This window comes from Fimicolochytrium jonesii, assembly GCF_025526975.1.
Source record: "Fimicolochytrium jonesii strain JEL569 chromosome Unknown EV422scaffold_50, whole genome shotgun sequence".
In the NCBI taxonomy this organism is placed as follows: domain Eukaryota; kingdom Fungi; phylum Chytridiomycota; class Chytridiomycetes; order Spizellomycetales; family Powellomycetaceae; genus Fimicolochytrium; species Fimicolochytrium jonesii.
Window position 1 is genome coordinate 59177 of NW_026515717.1, and position 22803 is coordinate 81979.

The following is a 22803-nucleotide window of genomic DNA, read 5'->3' on the forward strand; positions in this document are numbered from 1 at the left end:
TCATTTCACCCGACTTTGATGTACTGGGAAACCATAGCTGAGCGTTCTTTTTTGGAGATGGATATGTTTTGTAATTTATCGGGGAATGCGTTTCTTTACCACGGGTAGATATGGAATGGTGGGGCGGGATGCGCACGGTGGGCTATGACGGGAAACGGGGGCAGAAAAAGGGAGGGCGGGGGCCACGTATACTGTATGGAGAGAGACCCACAACATCAACCAATACGCCGCAGAATAACGCCGCGACCAGTGTAAAACGCGTGTTCCTTTTAAACCTTCCCTCTCCAAAAAGCGAGGCCCATCCATTTCATTGTGGTTGGAAAGCCTCCACCACCAAGCACGTGGTGACGGTCCCCCACCTCTACATCAAACTCTTATTCAGCCCCTCCTCACCCATCCTCAACACCCCGCCCTCGCCCGTGATCGCCGTCCACGCCTCCTCCACAGCCGCCTGCACTTTCACCAGGTGCGCTCTGAGGATCCGGCTGAGCGGGAGTTGTGTGCGTGTCACCGCTACCGCGGCGTTTGATCCTGTTGGGGGGGTGGGTTGTTGGTAGGGGTGATAAATCCGTTTGCGCGCATGCCGTTTAGGGCGCCGTGACGGTGCGGGGGTGGTGGGGGGACCCGGGAAATGCAAATGCAATCCAAGTCGCTCCCCGACATCCCCGTTCAGCCGCACACTCTCCAACACCCCGCCCACGTCGCCTACGAGCGTCGGGAACCCGCGGGCGATGTTGACTAGGACGGGGATGGCTGATGTTGCGCGCGGGTCGATGGGTGGAAGCGGGATGTCGGTGGGGGTGGGGTCGGTTTTGATGCGGGTTATGAAGGTGGCGAGGGGGTGCAGGATGTGGGTTAGGGTCGGGAGGATGAGGGTTTTTGTGAGCGTTAGGCTAGTATACGGGCAAGTCAAGTGAATTAGGGAATATGTGGATATGGGAATATGAGTCAATCAGGAACGCCTTTACCGGGCCCTACCAAACTCACCTTGTCTCAATCGGATACTTCTCCCCCAACCACCCCGCAAGCTGTATCGCAAACAGCTGCCGCGCCAAATCTGGTTGTCGTGCGGTGGTCACGCTGGTGGCCGTCTCAGCGGAGGCGGCGCGGATGAAGTCCGGTATAAAGTCGAAACAGACATCTGTTTCCAAAAACAAGGAACAGACATTAGGGGACCCACGTCGAACGTGTGCAAAACAACGAAAGGGTTCACAGCACCCCAAGCAGGGATACATACGCATACTCTCAACCCCCCGCACCAAATCCCTCACCCACGCCTGGTCATACATCTGCCAATGCACCAGCCGGACATACGTCACGTCGTGGATGAACAGTTGGTGGATGAAGGCCATGACCGGTCGTTGCAGCGTCTCTATCCGCGCTTCCACGTCCGTGTCCGCTGCATCCCCGCTATCGGAATTCGTCAGGTGCCCACGGATCCCGCCACACACCTCCACCAGCATCTGCACGACAGCGCTCTCCTGCAACTTGACCAGCGTATCCAGATGCGCGGGGGTAAACACGGTTCCCGGGTTCGTTCTCCCGTTGGTGCTCGTTGGGGAATTCGAAGCGTCGGCGAACGATTTCAGACCCCGCGTCCGCGCCGCCCCGACGACCCACTCGACGGTCCTCGCCAACACCGCACCCGTCGTCTCGCCCCACCACGCGCGGCGGTCCACCTTGAAAAGCAGCAGCGGGTCGGTGGTGAGGTCGTGTTCTGTGTACTGCCGTGGGCGGATGTTGTGTGGTTTCAAATCGTTGGTTGAGTTTGGGATGGCTTTTGAGGGCAGGAGCGCGTTAACGGTCGCGACACACGCGGGCCCGGGCTCGGCGGCGAAGAAGGCGTTCCAGACGCGCTGGAGGGATGCTACGACTCTCGGGTCCTTAACCCATGTTTCTGGGTGATTCGCCACGTCGGTGGCGGCTAACAGCCGCGGCAAAAGAGTGTGAATGAGGACCTTACCCCACGCCACGACGTCGGGGGTCTGTAACGCGTCCACGATATCCATGAGTTCACACAGCGCGTCGGTGTTTTCCGCTCGTATGAGGGCGTCCACAAGGTCGGTGTTGATCACGACGGGTGTTGGGACGGCGCCCGCGACACTGCGACCCAGTTCCGCCATCCGTACGCCCACCGGCGGCACCGCGTCATGGACATCCTCAGCGTGGATGAGACCCGTGACGGTGAGCAGTTCGGGGCGTTGGGCGGCGAGTAGGCCCGCGAGCTGGGAGTGCAAGACTGGAGATTTCAGCTGTTCTGAGTGTTGCAGGATGCGGAGGTGCGGGAGGTTGGGGAGGTTGTATTCTGTGGGGAAGAACGGGGATGTCAGTTGCGTAGTACATGCCACGACAGACAGGTTGTGGGCCATAGATAGTCCGACTTACCGATGAGGGGGTCCGGATTCCCTCCAAACCCGGCAGCAGCACGCGCCCGCGCCTCCCTGCGCATCTTCTCGTACAGCAACACATACAGCAACGCAACGACATGGCGTAACTGGACCTTGACATCCACGCCAGCGAACAGCTTCCGTAACTCCATCTCGGGTATGGGGGTTATGATCCCCGGATGGCTCGCTATGCTGTTCACACGACCCAAAAAAAGGATGACATATCTCAGCCGGGTACGGGCATCCGTGAAAAATATATGAGCCACCGACACCCACCTCTCAACATAGATCTCCACAATCCCCGGCACAAGCGGATGCACGCCACCGTCTCCCTCCTCACACGCCTGAACCCTGCCTAGAACCCACGCCGCGACATCCACGCCTGTTCTCACAAACACCCCCGCCTTCAGGAGATGGTACACCACCGTCACGCTCAACTCATCCAACCCATCCCCCGGTCCTCTGTTCGGTTCCCTCCTCGGCACAACCAACGCGCGTCGCGCAAGCCGCTCCTCCGGAACCATATGCTGCGCGCGCAACTGCGTGAACGCCTCCCGCGGCATCGTCACGGGGATCCCGAGCGAGGTGAGCAGCAGGCGCGAGATTTCGGGTAGTTGGCCCGTGTGCAGGAAGACGACGACCATGAGGGAAAGCGAGGAGGTCGGTAGGGAGATGAGGTGGTAGAGGGTTTTGGTGAAGATTGTCTACGAGAGAAACCCAAACAAAAAAACCCCATGTTGGATTCACCAAGAGAGATGAGGGGTTGAAGAGAGAGAGTAGAAAAACTTACATGTGAGATCCGCATAAACTGATCAGCAGCAACCAACAGAAACCCCAAACACAGCTTTGCGCACGACTCCTCATCCGTCGCGTGCACGACCGCCACGATCAGCTCGACGTCTTCCGGGGTGATTTTGGTCCCGCACATGCCCACGAGGCCGCACAGGGCGCGGAGACGGATGCAGATGTCTTTTGATGGGAGGGTTGCGTGACTAGCCTGTTTTGTGAATGTGTTTGTGAGGAGACGACGAGGAAACGAGAAGATGCGGGGGGGAAAGGGTGGAACATACGAGGGATGAGAAGATGGACCGCGATAGCCTAGCGAGCTGCGTCACGAGGGCGGGATTGTCGCGCTGTGCTATGGGGAGGAACGGAGGGTGGGTTGGGTGGTGGGAGAACGTTGCGTTCAGGTACGCGAGCTACGGGGCATCAAATCAATACCAAAAAAAAAGTAAGAAGCGACTCCGGTATACGTAATACCCGAGGGTATCCCCACCTCATCCCGACAATAATCCAGCGTCAACTGCAGACACACCGCTGGCAGCACACGTCGGGTCGTCAGCAGCGCGCGGATCGAGCTGGCGTGGTGGGGTGCGAGACGCGCCAGGGCGAGGAGGCTGTCGCTGTGTGCATCCAACACACGTTAGATCGATCAGCATCCCGCATTCAACTGCCCGTACGAAAGGGGTACGATTTCTCACCTAGCGGGCGACGAGAGTCTCGCGACTTTGGCGCCGTTCAATACGTCGAGTATCGAATGCACGATCTGCGATACACGGGCCCCTTCGTCAACAATACTTCCTATCGGTACACCTGACGGATGCGCTCCTCCCGTACCTTCATGTATAACCCCGGCGCATTCCCCACAAGCCACCCAACATGCTTCGCCGGCGACGGGAAATGGAGCAACGCGCTCACCAACCTCTAGCACCAGAATCCATATGTCAACCCCCCCAGGGATCGAATCACAATCGCCAGCATGCATCCCCCCCCCGAAGGAACACCCACCTCCAATCCCACCCCCTCGACCCGTCTCCGCCAACATACAAACAAGATAGCGACCATCTCCTCTCCGGCTTTCTCGTCTCGCAGTATCGCGGGTGGGGGCGCAGCGGGGGAAGGGTCTATGTGCATTGCATCTTTCGCAGCGGTGGGGGCGGGAGATTCATGCAGACGTTCGATGGCGAGGAGGGTCCGGAGGGTGTAGCTAGGGATGTAACAGCATGAGCTACTATACACACATGCTAGCATTTGACGAGGGGCATATAGCGTGCTGCGTACATGATCCGCTGCGTCGAGGTTCCCCGGTGAAACTCGTCAACGGACACCTGATCCTTCGCAAACAAAAAAAGACCAGAAGTGGTCAGGTTTCTGATGCAAACCCTCCCATCCCCCTATTTCCAAAATCGGAATTCGGGTAGCTTACATCCACGCCACTTCCCCTTGCCCATTCCCACACGTTTCCCGCATCCGCCGCGGCCGCGCGGAAGTAACTGGCTATCAGCGCTACCTACGGGGCGGGGGGAAAACAAAAAAATCCGACCGTTATCCTCTGCCGATCGATACCGCCATTCAAGGCTGGAGCCCTGGCCTGGAATCCAAGGAGGGGCGAAACCTTCATACCTGCTCAACAGGCAGTCTCTCGGACAGGACCTGCACGGCAAGGTCAAGATCATCGTACTGGGCGACGAAGTACGGAATGTGGTTTACGTCCTGCCCGTATTCAAAAAAACTGTAATGAGTGACCTCTTTCGAAGGTTCATAACGTTTGGACCACCACTCATTATCCCATACTTGAGGGGTCAAGTCGGCCAGACGGCATGTGCCTGCTTCGAGCTCCCGAAATGGAGGCATTGACTCGAGAGCGGGACTTTAGAGAAGTCAATAGCGGACAATAGGATGGCTGACGCTATTTATCAGGCTGAGAGCGGTGGGCGGTAACCGAGGTAACCGTTCTGCGGCTTGTTGTATATATACTGGACATTCCTTGTCGGCGATGCCAGACCTCATGCCAGACAGGCGGCGATTGTCACGAGGTCGTTCCTCCCTCTTGCCCTTTCTCACCTCCAGATTCAACCCACATCTCGTCCAAGTTACAACCACCAGACACAGGAAAATACCAACCAACCATGCGGTGGCAACACTCCCGCCACCTCTTCCGCCTGCCCTCGCGCTCCACCCCGCGCTGCCGCCATATCAGCACCGCCAACAGCGCCCCCGTCCTCTTCGACGGCCTCGTCAAAGGCAATCGGCACGCGCTCGCGAAAGCCATCACACTCGTGGAGTCGTCCCGGGCCGACCATAAGCAGGAGGCGCAGAGGCTGCTTGCGATGGTATTGGAGCTGGGGAAGAGGGCGAGGGGTGGGAAGGGGTCGGGGTTGCCGACTACTTTTCGGATAGGGCTGTCAGGTGGGGTTTAGGAGGTGGAGAGATGGTGAATGGGGGCAGACGTGCGAGCTTACTCTTGGCCGTTGCAGGGAGTCCCGGGGTGGGAAAGAGCTCCTTCATAGAGACGTTTGGATTATACCTCATATCGCAGGGTCACAAAGTCGCAGTTTTGGTATGTTACACGTGCCGAACGCCGGCTGCGGAAGCAGGGATGATTTCCAACCCGCCACTCTTCTTTCTGCATAGGCTGTGGACCCTTCATCCTCCCGTACGGGTGGATCCATCTTAGGTAAAAGCGCTGGCGCATGGAGGAGAGTCATTTCCTGTTGCGCAGTGGCTCAAAGCGTTGCATCTGACGAACAGGAGACAAAACCCGCATGCCCGACTTGTCGCGGCATGACATGGCGTACATCCGGCCATCGCCGTCTTCATGCACGCTAGGGGGCGTAGCAAGGAACACCAATGAAGCCATTCTTCTGTGTGAAGGTATGTGGGCCACCCGGAATCCCATATATCAGATGAAACCTTCACTGACTACCATTCTTTAACAGCTGGAGGTTATGATATCATATTGGTCGAGACGGTTGGCGTCGGACAATCAGAGACCATGTAAGCCAGTGAGCAACGTGGCGCACAGACTCAACAATAGAGGAACAGGCCACTCACCGTCTCACACAAGGGTCTCAGAGATGACGGATTTCTTCACACTGCTCGTCGCGCCAGGAGGAGGGGACGAGCTGCAGGGGATGAAAAAGGGAATCGTGGAGCTCTCGGATCTGATCCTGGTCAACAAGAGCGATGGCGATTTGGAGCCTGCTTCCAGAGTCGCGGTTATGGAGTATCTTAGTGCGCTTAAGTTTGTTACGCGGAATTGGGAAGGGTGGCGACCGGAGGTGCGGCGCGGTACCGATGCCGAATGAAGAACGCGGGGGTGACGTCGCGCATATGTATAACTGGGTTCTATCAGGTCCTGCCGGTGTCGTCACACCGAGGCAAGAACATTCCGGAAACGTGGGAGACGATGAAGCGATTCTATGATGCCAGCGAGGTATGTACAGGATCCACTTTTCGGGCTACTGGAGAGCAACTTCTCACTAGCAACTCTTGCAATCGTTCCGTCACAGTCAGCAGGGGAGCTGTACAAGCGACGCGGTTCACAACGAACGCACTGGATGTGGCGGCAGATCAACGATGAGTTGATGTGGAGGTCTGTAACAAAAGCCCACCAAGAAGACGGCGGCGTTGACTGACTCGTTTGACGTCGGGATATCTAGGTTGAAAACCGACAAACCCGTCCGGCAGATGATAAACACCCTGGAACCCCAGGTGTATGAAGGACTCCTCACGTCGGGACAAGCGGCTGATAAGGTGCTGCATGAGTTTATAGATAGGCAGCGGTCGGGGCTTGTCAAGTGACGGTTCGCAAAGGCACATGTTGAACATCTGCTATGCAAGGGGGTTTCAGAAGATACTGCCAGGGTGGGAGGGAGGGTGCCGGATGGACATTACAATATGAATTTCTCATTAGCGCGCGGCGTAGGCCGTTTATAGTTCAATGTAGCGATAGACGGAGCTGTAGGATGACGGGGCGTATTGAGGCGAATGAATCTTTACATCGAAATCCATAGCTTTCGGACTGCTTTCCGGTCGGGGGATGTCTGAACCTGACTGTGAACGCGTTCGATGACAAGCTTGTGGCAGCGCTGGCAGGCTGATCAGCTTGTGAAGGCTCGCATCCGATAACGTCTCGCAAAAGTTCTACAACATCGTCCCCTCTCCCTCACCCAGACTTTCCCAGTCTTGGCACAAGCCACCCCGCCATTCCACTGGATCAGCGACAATCGAGGCTACCCCTTCGTGCGCTTTTTCGCGCCATCGATGTGCGCCCCATTTCCCGAGTCGCGACACGGCAGCTGCATTGAAATGGACAGGGTCATGTGTACAGTCAGGTAGCAAAAAGCGGTCTCTCCTTGTAATTGAAGTCAATGACCGTTCTGCAAGGCGGAGAGACGCGTCGGCGGCACTGACTTACTCTCGAGGAGAGACAGCTTTTTGCTAATTGACTGTACAGTGGTTTTCCACGCATGCTTTGCGTCACCACTCCACGCCCCGGCCACGCGAGTCCCTTTATTTGGGCGTCATCGTCCTCATTATCGTTCCTTTGGAGCAGACTACGGAAGATCGCGCGGTAATCGGGATTTCTCAGTTGTTCATGTCGAAAGTCTAACGCGCGCATTAGTGGTTCGGGTGGAAGGTGGAGGCGGAGGCAATATAGGCCTCCACCCTGTTTGAGGGTGCCACCCTCTGCGCTTGCTGTGCAGTCACCAATTCATTAATGCCAGGTGTCAACAGAGCACGCGAAGGCTGTACATACGCGAAAGTCGTATGACGGTCAAGTGGGATCCGGGCAACCGGCCTCCCGGGGAAGCCGCAGCCTGAGGCGAGACAAGGAACGAGCGCTCGTACAACACTAAGTGTATGATGAGTCCTTATGGCGGGTTCATGTGTGTAGCTGGCTTCTTGTGCGGAGTACATACATTCCGATGGAGCTACAGCGGTTGCGTTTATGGGCGATGCAACCGTGAGGCCGGTGGTGTTCTCGCGTTCACCGTGGAGTCCCCACTCGTGTTCCGCGCATGTCAAGGCCAGAGAGTACATAGTTCCAAGTGCAGTACGATAACGGTCGAAAGCAATGGTCGGATTAGTCTTGGGGGCTCGAGAGACTTTACCAAGTCCTCGTAGGCTTGCATACGATCGTGGCTTGATTTCGAAGGGCCTGTGGTGGCGTCATGAAACTCGTCCTGCGCCAAACCGAAAAGGGGGACAAACGTAGTTCTTGGAAGTCCACCCTTCCGACCGCCGCCACCTGCCGACCAAGCCCGCCTCTCGGTCTCGTCGGCAGCAACAGCAAGCGAACGATGACCTTGGTGCCGGAAAGCATCCAAACTCCCCAATGCGCCCACCTCTCCCATACCCCCGCTTCCGCTTTGTCCTTCCATTGGCGTAGATCCGCCTTCCATCTCAAGACAGTCCACAGCTCGCCCATCAGCCTTGTCATCTTCACTACCACTACCGTCATCGTCTCTCGCAGTTGCTTCAAACGTGTTCCCCTTGTTGTGGGTTAGGGTTAGGGCGGATCTCATTAGCGAGCAGCGCGGAGACTGACTTGTCTATTGTGTTGTAAGGGGCGACTTCGAAGTCATGGGGTATCAGCCCGAGGGTGTCGTTGTGAAACCGGTCCACATAGAACCCGCAGTCACGGAGTAGGTCTCGGCGTTCCGCCACGGACACGAACGGTTCGACGGAAACAGGTGTCGCGGCGACGGCGACGGCCGGCATGGGATTTGCGAGTGCAGATAAGACTTGCGCTTATATTATCCGCAAGGTGAAGCTTGCGGAAACGGGTGGAGAGGGGAAACGGGGGAAGTTTCGTTGACGCGGGGTTGTGTGGGAAGAGTGTCACGTGGAAAGCCAGGCACGGTTATATCGGGGCTTTTGATTTTAGGAATGGCACATGTCAATTTGGGGCCACTCTGGGGGGGCTCTCTGATCTCATCCGTGATTCCGTGGTTGGGCGGCGGGCCACTTGGGCTAATAGCTTCGTCATAAGGGAAGCGGGGCTGATGATTGAAAGATTCGACTGATGGAACGCGTCTCTTCTCATTCCCAGACTGTTAAACACCTCGGAAACCCCAACCCTCGTTTTTTTCGCGGCGTCCCCCACGCACTTTGCCATTTTGCATTTTGCACATGATGATCAGTGAGCGTGGAGGGGCATGGTTTCTTCTCAGAGCAGATGTCATCTGAGTTGTGATGAGGGAAGGTTCAAGAGCCCCTGGAGGCAGGCGGCTCTCTCCTTTTATGAATTTAGCGTGGATCTGGATGGATCTGGAGGCTTTTTGGCTTTTCCCCATCGTCTCTGGGTGTTGCTTCGATCTCGAGACGGTCCCCCTCCTCGTTCCTCTTTGGGCGTTCATGGTTCCTCCCCTGTTACTCCGACGAGAGAGAGACCCTAAAGCCGCTCTCTCTCTCTCTCTCTCTCCCTCTCTGCGCCGGGAGGGGGGAGTTGTGGGCGTTTGCGCATCAATAATGGCTCTCTGCGCGTCCGTCTCAGCAGCAGCAGCGCCCAAGTGGCAAGCACCCCCACCCCTTTCCCACCCACCCAAACGCAAGAGACTTTTAAAACTCCCGCTGCAAACTCCCCCCCCCACTCCCTTCGCTGTCTGGAAAGTTCCCAGGAAAGAACAGAACAGGAACGAAAGGCCTTCCTCCACTCCCGCGCCCGCACCCATTCCCACCATAGGCACCAACCCCCCCGCGACAACATGGCTGCCAACGCCGCTGTCTCGCTCCTCAACGCCGCTGTTTCCCACCTGACGACACCCTCGTCGGTGAGTGCAACAGCACAGCAGAACGGCACCTCCTCAACAGCAGCAACCCACGAAGGCCACACCGATGGAGTCGAGCACTCTCAAAATGGAGACAGTGCCTCGACTTCCTCCTCCTTCGGCCTCCCCCTGGCTCCCCATCTCACTGAGGAAAAGGCTGTCGGCACTACCTCCAACGGCGTCCATACTCTTGCAATCGACACAGCCGTCCAGACCCCCTCCCAGGACACCGCAGAAGCGTCCGTAGACACCTCCGACCTGGAGACGCTAGTAGCCCCACCCGTAAACCTGGCCCGCCGCCCGACCATCGAAAAATCCACCGCGGTTACAAACGTCGCAGCACAGCAGAAACTCGTCGACGACCCCGAACTCCGTGCCCTCCTCAACTCCAGCGCCCAACACCCACACGGCATCCTCTCCGTCGCTCCCGCCGCAAAAGACGACCCACTGCCATCCTCCCACACATCCAAGCGACCCGAGAACGACTCCTCCTACCCTGGCGCGGCCCGCACCACATCCGTAAAAGTGCAAAGCGGCCACAACGACCCCAAACTCACCGCCGAATCCCAGGCTGCGTCCGTGATCACATCCGCCGACGATCTGCATGAGGCTATCGTCGTGCTCCCCACCCACTACGTCTTCATCTTCTCCAACCCGCGCTCAGGCAACCAGCAAGGCTCACCTCTCGTGCACATGAACGTGCAGCACTACCGAATGCGCGACAACCCCCACGTCCAAGTCCAAGTCTACGATTTCCTCGACGAAAAAGAACGTTCCGCCGGTCTCCGTCTGCTCAACCTCGTCCTCAAGAAACACCCCATGATCAAAGAGGTCCACGTCTGGTCCGGTGGGGGCGACGGAACCCTCATGGGCGTCGTCGAGGGCCTCATCTCGATGGGCATCGACGTCTCTAACGACGAGCGTATCCTGTTCAGCGTCATCCCCTTTGGCACGGGCAACGACCTCTCGCAGGTCCTCGGGTGGGGCCGCTTCGTCTCCGGTAAAGATGTCGCTGGGCATCACCTCGATGGCCTCAACAAGATCGTCACCGACCGCTTAAACGGGTACAAAACCCTCCTCGACATCTGGGAAGTCGAAATGACCACCCACTCTGGCGGTTGGATCCGCGAAGCCGGCAAGAAAAAGATAACCCACCTCAAACGCAAAATGTCAAACTACTCCTCCCTGGGCCTCCAAGGCCGCGTCGGCGTCGGCTTCGAAGAACACCGCCGCGGCTCCCGCGTCATGAACGCCATGGAATACGCCCGCCAATCCATCGGCGTCCTCCTCCACGGCGCACCCCCCATCACCGATTCCATCAAATCCCTCACCGCCGACGGACACACCTACGACCTCACCGGCCCCAAGAAGCTCCGCGTCACACATGAACCCATTGAATTGGTCATCGCCAACATCCCGGGAATGTGGGGCCGCCATGTCGACCTCTGGGGCGTCGCGGAGATGTCCCGCTCCATCATCCGTGATCAACGCGGACCCACAGATATCGAACACTGGACACCCCACACGGCCTACGACGGCAAGTTGGAAGTCTTTGGAATCGCATCTCTGAGATCCTACTTCCGCAAACAATTCAGCTTCGGCCGCAAACACCTCCAACGCGTCGGCCAGTTTGCGTCCCCATACACCATCGAATTCAACCCAAACTCTAGATTCCACGCCATGATCGATGGTGAATTCTACGAGGTCTCCAACGCGCACACATTAACCTACACCCGCGCCTTCCAGATCAAACTCATCGGCAACGACCCGGGCCATTCACGGTTGGTCTCGGACCTTGAAGCGCATAAAGCGGATCTCCCCGGACCAACGGGGGAGGGTATCCACCCCGGCGTGGATTTCGTAGTGGGGAAGACGGAGAGCGGGGTCGAGACTGAGGAGGAACGGAGGGAGAGGAGCCTGACTCCCCATGGGAGTGAGAGGGGGAGTGGGAGGGCCAGTTTGAGGTCGAAGGATTCCCGGGGGGTTTTGGGAACCGCTTCGCCGTTGGGAGAGGCGAGCATGGGCGCGTCAACGATGACTGTGAACACGGTTGCGACGGACGTGACTGCCCGCACCACTGCGACGACCGCGACCGCGACGACGACGACGGCTGACGGGGAAAAGGCGGATAAGAAGAAATCGCTGTCCAAATCGTTCCGAAACAGTTTCCTCAAGAAAGTCTGAAAAACCCCTTTACTCCAAACATCATCACCCACCTTTATTTCAAACAATTCCGCGCACACCCCTCGCAACACTTCACGTACCCCTTTCACCTTTCCGGCTTCTTGTGAACGAACTCAGTCACGGATAGTGTCGTGGACTATTTTTCTTGGCGTACCCATGGACTCTCAACTTTTACGGCGTAGGGTTCATTCATAGATAGCGTCCTTCGGATTAGCTGCCCTAGATTTACAGTAATATGGTTTTGTGTCCCCCCCCTTTTTCTCTGCTAGAGTGGCTAAACCCCCACCCTCATCTATTTTCGCACGATGGCCTACACCTTTATTTTCATTTCATAATACTCGCATTTTTTGAGCCAAAAATTCGTGCAATGCTTTTGAGGGGGGGGTTTCTGACTTGCATCGTTGTCGTCCAACCAGCCGCCCTTTTCACGTTTCTGTTCGCATACAATACACATGTACAGTACAGTACATACAAACCCGCCCAACAAGCAGAACTCACATAAATACATAACCCCCGTCACGGCCATTCCCCAGAAACAGGCAACCCGGGTAGGAAATACCCTACCCCCCTATCCAAAAAAAAACCAGCCAGTACGTCCGAAAAAAAAAACAAGCTACGCCCGCCTCCCGAAATCCCGGTGAACTACAATCTCCCTCCTTCGACCACCCCGCCCCCCACGCTCAACTCACCGACTGTCTGTTCCCCCCTTCCCCGCTAAAGGTGTGCGTGCTTTATTTCTCATGGTCAATATCTCCAAGAATGGATCGTATTTACCACCATGGGGGGCACAGCACCGCGGCTTGATCCGCCTCGTGGGTGCGTAGGGGAGGCGGGCACAGTGGGGTGTAGTCTCATCCACCCCGCGGGGGGTATTCTCTCAAACACCCCACGCGATAAAACCGCAAAGTGGGTTGGGATATCAAGTCCGTCCATTCTCGGTGGGTGGGGGTGGGGTTCATCCCGGGGGGTTTGTTTTCGAACCCGTTTGAAACGAAAAGAAAAAAAAGCGCCGGGCGGGCGCCGTTTGTGGCCCCCGGTTTCGTAATCTGTAATCTGCCCCAGTTCACTTCCATATGAACCGCACCCCCTCGCCGTGCGCGCCCATCCCGAGCACCTCGTCCAGTTCCCTGACCGAGCATCCAAACAGCGTGCACAGCTCGTCGTAGTGGCGTGTTCCGTCGAGGAAGGGGCGGAGGGCCCGGTTCGTCGCGGTGGTGCTATTGTTGTTGATAGTGCTGTGATTCATCGGGTGGGTGTGATGGGACGACGGAGGCGCGTTGGAACTGCCCCCTGTCCCTGTCGAGGCCGCGTCGTCCTCGCCGCCCCTGTTAGCTGCAAGACCTGCAGTAGAGGATGGGTGAGATGATGTTCCCTGCTTCGATGTTGAGGTGGGGGCGGCGGTGGGGGGAGTGGTGGAAGAGTCGGCGACCCAGAATGGGTATTTATGGATCCTGTACACGAATTCTTTGATCACGCCGTACATGAAGAACCGTCTGCCAATCCCAAATAAGAAATCCATATTTAGCTTACTACATCACCAGCAGAAAAGCAGCATCAGCATCGCCCCCCCGCCCCATCTCCACCCCACCCACCAACACACACCCGCATACGTACCGCACATCAACATTTAACCCGCCCACATTATTATCCTCCATCCACTCCCCCACCGTCGTCCCCGGTTTCAGCGCACAGTACAGCGAGAACAAGAGCGCGAAGGCCGGGGCGGGTTTGCCGGGGCGGGTGACAAAGGTGGATAGTTCGGATTGGAGGGTGGGGGAGCGGAGGAGGTGGGTTAGGGTGGGGCGGATGCCGTAGATGTTGGAGAACTGTGCGGGTGGGGGGTGGGGGGAGAGTATCAATGGGGCTGCCGGATGGATAGGGATGAAAACGCGTGTGTGGTTTACCTGGAAGATATCGACCATCTTGACGCATCCGTAATATCTGCCAAGGAAAGTTAGGCAAAGCCACGATGGCCCCCCACCCCCACAACATATGAACGCCAACGCCACCTACAATAAATGCTGCACAGCAATCCTAACCAACCCACAATCCACATCCGCATTCTCACTTATCCGCTTCACGCTATGGATCCCATTGATCCGCGGAATCACCCGCTGAATCGTCATATCCCAGTGCTTGTCCATCATCCGCTCCAGGTTGACGATCAGCACTGGGACTTGGTAATCGTGAACTGGTGGGGGGTTGGGGTAGGCCGGGAAGAGTTTGAGGTTTATCATGTTTGATTCGTCTAATAAGTAGGGGGATTAGTATGTAGGTTACCTTTTGCGAGTCCCCGATCCACCGACCCACAAACATACTTAAGGGAATCTGACACTCCGCATACGAATTCAAATCATCATAAATCTGCTCAATGATATTCCCCAACGCTTCCTTCTTCGTCACCTCATTCCTCAAGAACCCAAACTGCACCTCAGCACCCATCAATATCCTCGCCAGCTTCCTCACAATCTGCTCATACACCCGCGTCGGTGCGTTCTTCTCAAACACGAAACCGAGATTGAAAAGGAGTGCGTTGCGCTCGTATTTCGCGTTGGTGATGCTCACGGGGTGTGAGAGGATCTGGTAGTGCGGGGTGGAGAGGGTGACGAGACGGTTGCAGAGGGCGGGTTTGGGGATGATGTATTCGGAGATGGAGTCAAAGTCGAGGGTTGGGGGCAGGGTTGTTGTGGGGGTGATGGGCGTGGTAGAGGCGAGGCGGAAGGGGGAGGTGGAGCGATCGGGTTGACGGGAGGGGGAGAGGAGGGTTGGAGAGGAGGAGGAGTGGAGCAGGGATAGGGTTGAGGTTTGCATGTTACTGCTGCCTTGCCCGACGGGGGGTGCTCCGTCATCGGCCCAATCGGTTCCTGCTGTCCCACTGTTTGCAGCCCCACCACCACCACCACCGGCAATCCCGTTGGCTGCCCCGAAGGCCCCGACTCCCGCGGCTGCCGCTGACGTGATGAAGTTCTCGGGAACCTGGAAGGTGACCCTGGGGCCTTGTGTTGGGTGGAACTCGGCGTAGAAGATGGACAGGATTTGCGGGAAGCCCTGGAATGAGTCCATGTTTTTCTGAAAGCCAGAAAGCAGCAGAGAGCTCAGCAGGCTCAGCAACCGGCATTTGATTGCAACCTGTGGATGCGTTTTCCTCCTTTGCGCAAGTTGCCTTTCGGACGACTTCGCTGGTATATGTAGAGTACTTCGTGAGTGTGATCAACAAACGACCCTCAAGCTGAGCTCTAGCCAACGTTCACCACTGGCAGCACCGCCGCACCCTGTTGCTGAGGCCCTCCCGGACGTCCGCCGGTACCCAAGATGGCCGCCCCCCTGACCTCGCCCGATCTGCCCAAACCCTCGACGGTGCCGCTTCCCGACCTTCCAACTGTGTACATATCCAACGACCGGGGATACGTCTGGGACGCCGACAGTACGTTCGTTCAGTCCTTTCCCTAAAGCCCACTGCTCACGTTTCGCACGATGCGTCAAGACTTACGTTACGCCCCCCTTTCGAGTAGCCGCGTTGACGTTGCGTACTCGATACCATGTCCTTGGTGCGCTGGTCGGTACACTGCCGAGGATGCCGCTGCAGAACACTTTCTTTGGACTGCCCTTGTTGTTGATGGATGAGGAGGTGACGGTGCTGTTGCGGAATGGTGCGTATCTTATGGAGAAAGCTGCTTAAGCTTGCATGGAAAGACTAAGTTTTTGATTGACGTGTAGGTCTAATAAAACTTGCAGCGTCGCCTGGTGGTCATGGCATACCGAAGAAGGAGGATATACAGGCGCTGGCGAGAAAGCGAGAAGAAGCGATGAATACGTACCTGGAGGAGAGGAGGAGAGTGGCCGACATAATGCGCAAATCAAAAAGAGCCGCAGCGCGGACGAAAGCGGGCACAAAGCCGGGAAAGAAAAAGAAAGAGGAAATTGGGATGTCGACTTCTACGGATCCCAGTGAGCCAGAGTCAATTGGGTCGAGGGGGGAACGAAAGAAATCCGTCACTTTCTCGGCCAAGGTGGATTCTGTCATTCCTGCCGCCCACCCAGACACAACTCAGCCGAAGAACCCACCCTCTCAACCGCCCCCGTTACGCGTCCCATCCCGTCTCAACACATCGTCTGTAAGCGAGGAAACAGCATCAGAACTGTTAACGCCAATGACAGAATTGAGTCTCAAGCTGAAATCCATGGCGCTCAAATCACCAGTAATGCACGGTGACGACGATGATGAAGACGAGCAATCTCCCTCTGCTACGAGGGCCATCACGCCAATGACGGAATTGAGCACACTGATGAACATGATGGGGCTGAGATCCGAGAGAGGCAGTATTGTACCCGAGGAGAATGCGGCGGAAGGAGAATCGTTGAGCAGCTTATTTGCTCCAGATGCGGAGCTTCCAGGTGCACAATCGCCCTCACACACACCTCCGAGGGGTGTGGATGCCACCGCATCAATTGAGACGGCAGTAGACCCAGCCCTACCACTTCCACTCAATCCGCCTTTACCTATTACGATCCCAACGTCTTCTCAATTCCTGCCCTGGTTTTCCGTCAAATCATCGCAATCAAGTACTCTGGACCGCGAATTGTGGACATACCCGCGGACACCGCAGGAGGAACGGCATTGTAAGGTTTTCTGCGCCTTGTGGGAGAAAGGTTTCTTCATCACGAGTGGCAGTAAATTCGGAGGAGATTACTTGCTATACCCTGGTATGTGTTGTACGGATTGTATACGCTTTGTCTCTAAATGTTACTGAACGAACCGGGATCCCTTCAGGCGACATTCTGAGGTTCCACGCACATTTTATCGTGGCCGTGGTACCGATGAAGACCTTATATAGCCCGCTCGACGCGGTCATGTTCGGCCGGCTGGGGACAGCCGTGAAAAAGCGGTTCGCGCTATGTTCGTGGGATGATGAGAAAGACGAGCTCGTTTCTTTCTCGCTAGAATGGACGGGATGGAACTAGCGATGCAGCGGGAAATAATCACTGTCTCGTCGTTTTTTTACGTATTTTATTTTGCCCACTCCCAACATACAATCCACATCCATGATATAATGCACAGCCGCATGCTTAAGCGGTGTGCTTGCCCACCCAGAGCCTTTTGAAGAATTCTGTGATCCCGATGTCGTTTGTGTTGAACTGGTAGCACCCATACAGACTCAACCCGGTCACGCCATAAAGAGCCGCTTTGAAGATCCTGTTCATAACGGGTTCACGGTGCTTGGGAAAGTAATCAGTGATGCAGGCGTCGAATCCGACGTGGGAGTGGAGTGGAATGACGACTCCGAGTGCGAGGTCGACCAACGGGTGTGAGCCGACGATGAAGGGGGCGACAACGACGGGAATAGATGCTATCGAGAGAGCGCGCTCGAAGTCCCAGTGGTAGGCACCGTGCATTTTGTTTTTGGGTTCGCCGCTTTGAGCTAGAAGTTTTGCGAATATGGTCAGTTTGAATCGAGAAAGGCGGGTGTCGTATGCTAGAAGATGTGCACTTACTCGTCGTGGCCGCTGTCAGGTGGGAACCAGATATGGGCAAGCGATGTCAGTATACGTGCAGGCGGCAGTGTTTCATTTCCACGGCTGCGGGCGCAATACACTTACGGTTGGCAGGCGCTGCTGCTCCCACGGTCTCATTCCTTGGTACAGCAGTCTCTGCCCTCGCAACATTGGATGTTCGGAGAAGACGAATGCTCCCTAATAGAGGTGGCCTCGGTCAGTAAGGATTGTCAAAATCCGGAACCGGGACACGTCCATAAGGAGAACAAGCGTTGATGGCAGTGTGTTGGCGACATCGTCATCCCTGCCCTCCCCCCCATGCGTTTTCCATCCTGAGAAGTTCCCATGCAAAACATACCCGCGCCGGGAATGAGGTGGGTAGAGCGCACACTCGGCCTAATGAGCGTTGCGACGGACAGCTGAGGAGCTGTGCAAATGAGGCGTGCGGACATGACCTATGAGAAACGGAAGCAATAGTGAGAATCCAGACATCTTGCGGGCGAGCGGAATAAATGCAAATCTAGCACAGCACTTCGGTCTGATCCCGCTGCGAGGAGGACTTCCCTTCCCCGGGAATCTAGAAGCGACCGAGAACCTAGTCCCGAGGGACCCTGGTACTTACGTTTGGCGTTCCTGAATGTAGGAGCGAGGGGTATTGGGATTGTTCTTGCAGTGCGAGCTGACAGCGGGAAGAGTCGGGTGTGTTTTCGATCAGTATATAGATGGTCCTCAACTTGGAGCCTTTTCGTCACCGACGAGTTACAGCCAATCACAGCCCTCTGCGCGCAATAACTTACAGTTAGGGTTAGATGCGCGAGTAGCAGCCAATCACAGCTCTCTGCGCACAATAACTTCTAGTTAGGGTTACGAGGGAACCCCGCGCGCAATAACCAGTTTAGAGGTGCACAGCCAATCACAACCCTCCGTGCCCAATAACTTTACAGTTAGCCTCCCAGCCCTCCCAGCCAGCTCCCCAGCAGTCCCAAGCGCGTCTCGGTCAGTTTTTCCCCAAGGCCAGGCAGGGCCCGGAAGGGGAGTTGCCTTTCGATCAGTCAGTGACGAGCGGCGTGTTTGTTTGCGAACACCGGGGACTTATAGAGGGTCTGTGCCGCAAACTGCTTTCCACCAAGTTCAAACGAGCGCTGGATAACGCTTTCTTTCGCAAAACGAACTACTGTAGTAAAATTCGCGAGGCAGACATCTAGACATGGCGACGATAACAGTGCTCGCGAGGACTCATCGTTCAACCACCTCCAGCTCACAATGGTCACACTTCGTGAAAGACAAGAAAGTAGGAGAAGGAACCTATGCCGTGGTCTATCTTGGCTGGGCCATTCCAGCGGAACCAGCAGCAGTCGAGAAAGATTTGGAAGGCGATGATACAGGTGAAAGAGACCACTTGTTGCGGGACAAGAAAGTGGGCGTGCAAGGTGGGCAGCATGACCTCCACCATGACCGTGTGCGCCGGGCACATGAAGCCATGGACTGACGCGCTGCACCAGCGGAAGGCAAACGGAGGATAGCCATGAAAAAGATAAAGGCCGGTCTTTTCAAAGATGGACTGGACATGTCCGCCATCCGGGAAGTCAAAGCATTGCAGGAGCTGAAACATCCCAACGTTGTCGAGGTGCGTTTTGGCGAGGGCAAAGGCCCCTTGATGTTGCATATCACGCACTCACCGATCCCTACCTCCCCCCAGCTGATAGACGTGTATTCTCACAAGACGAATCTCAATCTTGTTCTCGAGTACCTGGACGCCGACTTGGAAAAGATCATCAAGAACAAGGCTGTAACCCTCAGCGCTGGCGATATCAAAAGCTGGATGCTGATGACTCTCCGAGGTCTACATCACTGTCACAACAACTTCATTCTCCATCGGGTAAGTGCATTGGCAATGGAAACGTCGCAAACTTTCATAGGCTCATCAGGGTCTCGCGTCTCCAGGATTTGAAGCCAAATAATTTACTGCTGGCCAGTGACGGGCAGCTCAAACTAGCCGATTTTGGTATGGCCCGTGATTATGGAAATCCGCACCGGGCAATGACTTCGATGGTGGTGACAAGGTGAGCATGGTACTGCCGACGTGGATGCAGTTGCTTGGACGGAAGGCTTATCTTTTAATCCTTGACAGGTGGTACAGGTCCCCGGAGCTTCTCCTTGGAGCTAAGCATTATGGTTATGCCATCGACATGTGGGCTGTGGGCTGTATTTTTGCAGAGCTCATGTTGCGGGTTCCCTTCATGGCAGCCGAATCCGACATTGCGTAGCTCCAGGTCATTTTCCGCGCCCTAGGGACGCCGACTGAGTCAGAGTGGCCGGTAGGACTACAGCACACCCGGTGATCTTACGTGGGAAATGGAGTCATTTGATTCATCAATATGGCAATGAGCAGGGCATGACTCAGCTTCCGGACTATCATGAATTCAAAGCGATGCCAAAGAATCCCTTACATGCGACGTTCACTGCCGCATCACCTGATGCTCTAACGTTTCTGGAGAACCTGTTGGTGTACGATCCGCTCAAAAGACCCACCGCGGAGCAGGTATGTCCGCGGACTCTTTTTTGCCTTCTTGACCGTGCTAAATTTGCTGAGCTTCTGATTTCATCAGGCGTTGAAGCACTTTTACTTTCGCAACCAACCTCGGCCAACGCCACCAAACAAACTACCCCGAGACGTCGGTGGGGCTGGCGCCCAACATAAAGCTGTTGCGCCGGACGACGCTGAAGCCGCTGCGAGACCAGGCATCAAGCGAAAAGCACCTGACTTTCCCGGTAAGATTGTTGCAGGGCTCGCTTTTCACCATTGTCGTTGATACTCAACCGTTACCATTTCAGATGACGATTTCGAAATGGGGGGCGTGCCTGGAGCCAAAGTGGCGCGGAAGCTCTTCTAGCCTTTTCTTTTCGCCTTTTTATTGTGACATTTTTGGATGAGTTCATATCGCCTATGATAGAGTGGTAGATACCCCCGATCGGTTGGTTGTTTGCATTTGATGTAGGTTAGCGATGAAGCAGAGGCGATGTTTTGTGATGTGGATGGCCGGGTGCCACGCCACTCCCTAGCCTTCCACGCAGAATTACTGCTTTCCGCACGGAATAGTTTACGGTTAGGGTTGAATAACCCTAACACCTAAGTCACACTCAGCGTGTTCTCCAGTAGCTATGACACACGCGTTTAAGGTTGCGGAGCGGGCTCGCAATTGCGTTTAGAGTCTGTTCTGGAATATCTCCGACAATCCGTATCAACAAAACACATGGCCTAACAACCAACGAGTTTACAGAAGCAAAAGCCATAGAGTAACTTACGCTTGATACGTATGAAGCTTATGTGTCCGTATTCAGCTTCCCTGAATCATATAACGTACATCATTGTGTTCCCGTAGTCCAGTGTCCTACTCCTGAGCTTCGAATGCACATGGGAAGCTACCTGAAGGCGGCGAGAGGGACCCGCTAGAGAAAAATCTTAGGCCGAGGCTGAGGTGAGAGAATTGGGAGCAGCACGGTAGACAGGCGGTAAACCGGTTGAAGTGAGATGCTCTAGATGCACTGCTGTGACTTCTGTGCAGCGTCTGTTTTTGGGGTTGGTCCTAGTCTCTTATCTCATTACTCCGCACCCGCAGACACACACATCCACCGACGCACATCCACCGACGCACACATCCAATCGAGAGCGGGTTGATCGCAACGTCATACACACACCTCTCCAATCCAACTCTCCGCCTTTCCTGCGAACGCCACCACGACAGGCACGATGGCCGCACGTGCCGCTCCCGAGGATCCGGCTAAGAATTCTGTCTGTAAGTTCCGGATTCAATGGAGGTCGTGTGATGAAACGCAGACGCATTCGACAGGGGAGGAGGGAAAAGGGTGGAGGTAGACGCCCTCTCCAGGATATTATCGCCATTGGCTCTCCGGGAGCCGCATGAACGGGAGCATCGATTAGTTTTGTTGCTAACATCTACATCACCTTCACTCTATCCACCACCACCACCGAAAAAGTCACCCGCTCCGAAATCGAAGTCCTCCAACGCCGCTTCATCGACCTCCTCCCCGTGCCGACCAACACAGCATTCGGCGGCGCGGACCGAGACCCGCTCGCGGCGCTGGCGACGGGGAAGATTGACCGAGCGAAGTTCCGCGATTTGCTTGCTGATGTGTTTGGGGTCGATGATTCGCTTTTGATGGATAGAGGTGGGTGTAGCAGGTTTGAAGTTTTTCATGTTTGGTGGGACGAGGGACATGGAAGAGGGAAGCTAACATCCCTAGTTCATGTAACTTCTATGGGCAACAGTGTTCAGGACCTTCGACACAGACGCAGACAACTACATCTCCTATGACGAGTTCATCAAAGGCATGTCAGTCTTCCTCAAAGGGCGGCTAGAGGAGCGGAGCAAGTTCTGTTTCCGGGTGTACGATCTCAACGGCGACCGTTACGTGAGCAAGGAGGAAATGTACCAGATGTTGCGCAACTGCTTGGTTAGGGGCCAGGAGGAGGACGAGGACGGTGTGAAGGATTTGGTGGATTTGGTGCTGAAGAAGTTGGATGAGGATAGGGATGGGAGAGTTAGTGAGGCGGATTGGGCTGTGGCGATTGGGAAAGAGCAGCTGCTTATGGAGGCCTTTGGGCAGTGTTTACCGCGAGCGGGGGTGTGTATGAAAGTGTTGTCGATGTCTGTGGAACGCGATTTCATTGAGCCTATGGATTAACCGTCTTCACCCTTCTCTAAATAGGCTATCACTGACTACCTGAGTCCCACCGTCAAGATCGACGGCATAGGGACATCAATCAAGCCGAGTGGGAATCTAGCCGCTCCATCACGCAGTGCACATGCAGGGGGCCGCCTCCCCGGTCCCATCGCCAACAGCACCATGAGCATCGCCAGCGAGCTCGCCACAGAAGCGGTGGATGCCATGCAACCCATCCACTCCCATCATCAGCATCCCGTCTCTAAACACGTCCACCCACACGCGCAGCGACCCAAGAGGATTGTGGTGGCGCCGGCTGCGTCGATACCGAAGAGGGACACGTCGGTCCCTAGGGGTGCAGCGGGAGGTGCCAATCAGGCGGCGGGCGGTGGAGGAGCGTCATCGCAGGCCACTCAGGTTCGAAGGCCAAAGCCTGTAGCTGCATAGGGTGTGTCCCGAGTTCTCCTGTTTGTTGGCGGAGGATCGTGTAGCGCTTT

At 55.8% G+C, this 22803-nt stretch overlaps 9 protein-coding genes across 9 annotated transcripts; 5 read left to right on the forward strand and 4 right to left on the reverse strand.

Moving 5' to 3' along the window:
* Nucleotides 1-547: 547 nt before the first annotated feature.
* EV422DRAFT_549016 (integrator complex subunit 2) lies at nt 548-5215 on the reverse strand (the record flags this gene model as incomplete). Its single annotated transcript, XM_053071694.1, has 15 exons — nt 4962-5215; nt 4791-4880; nt 4594-4677; nt 4449-4501; nt 4176-4374; nt 4005-4091; nt 3869-3933; nt 3664-3790; nt 3458-3586; nt 3178-3384; nt 2664-3091; nt 2386-2579; nt 1238-2305; nt 988-1141; nt 548-893 (listed from the first exon to the last, which is right to left on the reverse strand). Coding segments are annotated over exons 1-15 (3291 nt in total), but the record flags the coding sequence as incomplete, so codon positions are not given.
* Nucleotides 5207-7236, forward strand: EV422DRAFT_370657 (ArgK protein-domain-containing protein). Its single transcript, XM_053066725.1, has 9 exons — nt 5207-5576; nt 5645-5727; nt 5802-5844; nt 5919-6041; nt 6107-6164; nt 6235-6448; nt 6523-6603; nt 6680-6762; nt 6830-7236. The coding sequence occupies exons 1-9, from the start codon at nt 5297-5299 to the stop codon at nt 6969-6971; spliced, it is 1107 nt and encodes a 368-aa protein (XP_052920551.1). The 5' UTR covers nt 5207-5296; the 3' UTR covers nt 6972-7236.
* Nucleotides 7237-7790: 554 nt separating this feature from the next.
* EV422DRAFT_510476 (uncharacterized protein) lies at nt 7791-8894 on the reverse strand (the record flags this gene model as incomplete). Its single annotated transcript, XM_053068932.1, has 4 exons — nt 7791-7990; nt 8093-8331; nt 8519-8665; nt 8722-8894. The coding sequence occupies 4 exons, from the start codon at nt 8892-8894 to the stop codon at nt 7791-7793; spliced, it is 759 nt and encodes a 252-aa protein (XP_052920552.1).
* A 564-nt stretch (nt 8895-9458) lies between these two features.
* EV422DRAFT_549039 (ATP-NAD kinase-like domain-containing protein) lies at nt 9459-12494 on the forward strand. The gene has a single exon (XM_053071695.1). The coding sequence runs from the start codon at nt 9881-9883 to the stop codon at nt 12125-12127; it is 2247 nt and encodes a 748-aa protein (XP_052920553.1). The 5' UTR covers nt 9459-9880; the 3' UTR covers nt 12128-12494.
* A 1065-nt stretch (nt 12495-13559) lies between these two features.
* Nucleotides 13560-14821, reverse strand: EV422DRAFT_488228 (nitrogen permease regulator 2-domain-containing protein; the record flags this gene model as incomplete). Its single annotated transcript, XM_053067418.1, has 5 exons — nt 13560-13620; nt 13742-13953; nt 14032-14068; nt 14141-14375; nt 14446-14821. Coding segments are annotated over 5 exons (921 nt in total), but the record flags the coding sequence as incomplete, so codon positions are not given.
* A 1733-nt stretch (nt 14822-16554) lies between these two features.
* Nucleotides 16555-17083, forward strand: EV422DRAFT_482036 (tRNA intron endonuclease; the record flags this gene model as incomplete). Its single annotated transcript, XM_053067322.1, has 2 exons — nt 16555-16831; nt 16899-17083. Coding segments are annotated over 2 exons (462 nt in total), but the record flags the coding sequence as incomplete, so codon positions are not given.
* A 39-nt stretch (nt 17084-17122) lies between these two features.
* Nucleotides 17123-18322, reverse strand: EV422DRAFT_549044 (CybS-domain-containing protein). The gene is made up of 5 exons (XM_053071696.1): nt 18243-18322; nt 17979-18075; nt 17726-17818; nt 17621-17632; nt 17123-17547 (listed from the first exon to the last, which is right to left on the reverse strand). The coding sequence occupies exons 2-5, from the start codon at nt 18070-18072 to the stop codon at nt 17195-17197; spliced, it is 552 nt and encodes a 183-aa protein (XP_052920556.1). The 5' UTR covers nt 18073-18075; nt 18243-18322; the 3' UTR covers nt 17123-17194.
* A 505-nt stretch (nt 18323-18827) lies between these two features.
* EV422DRAFT_572659 (kinase-like domain-containing protein) lies at nt 18828-20514 on the forward strand (the record flags this gene model as incomplete). The annotated part of the gene is made up of 9 exons (XM_053073156.1): nt 18828-19050; nt 19123-19247; nt 19320-19499; nt 19565-19683; nt 19752-19818; nt 19888-19938; nt 20013-20162; nt 20230-20392; nt 20456-20514. 9 exons carry the CDS (start codon nt 18828-18830, stop codon nt 20512-20514), a joined length of 1137 nt encoding a protein of 378 aa, XP_052920557.1.
* An 857-nt stretch (nt 20515-21371) lies between these two features.
* On the forward strand, nt 21372-22753 carry EV422DRAFT_510482 (uncharacterized protein; the record flags this gene model as incomplete). Its single annotated transcript, XM_053068933.1, has 4 exons — nt 21372-21417; nt 21620-21811; nt 21912-22267; nt 22352-22753. The coding sequence occupies 4 exons, from the start codon at nt 21372-21374 to the stop codon at nt 22751-22753; spliced, it is 996 nt and encodes a 331-aa protein (XP_052920558.1).
* Nucleotides 22754-22803: the final 50 nt, after the last annotated feature.

Coding starts and splice junctions, on each gene's coding strand:
- EV422DRAFT_370657 (XM_053066725.1), top strand. CDS start 5,297: ATGCGGTGGCAACACTCCCGCCACCTCTTCCGCCTGCCCTCGCGCTCC. Junction 6,165..6,234: donor GTCGGACAATCAGAGACCAT/GTAAGCCAGTGA, acceptor GTCTCACACAAG/GGTCTCAGAGATGACGGATT. Junction 6,449..6,522: donor GGGAAGGGTGGCGACCGGAG/GTGCGGCGCGGT, acceptor GGGTTCTATCAG/GTCCTGCCGGTGTCGTCACA.
- EV422DRAFT_549044 (XM_053071696.1), bottom strand. CDS start 18,072: ATGTCCGCACGCCTCATTTGCACAGCTCCTCAGCTGTCCGTCGCAACG. Junction 17,819..17,978: donor CCACCTCATTCCCGGCGCGG/GTATGTTTTGCA, acceptor CACCTCTATTAG/GGAGCATTCGTCTTCTCCGA.
- EV422DRAFT_549039 (XM_053071695.1), top strand. CDS start 9,881: ATGGCTGCCAACGCCGCTGTCTCGCTCCTCAACGCCGCTGTTTCCCAC.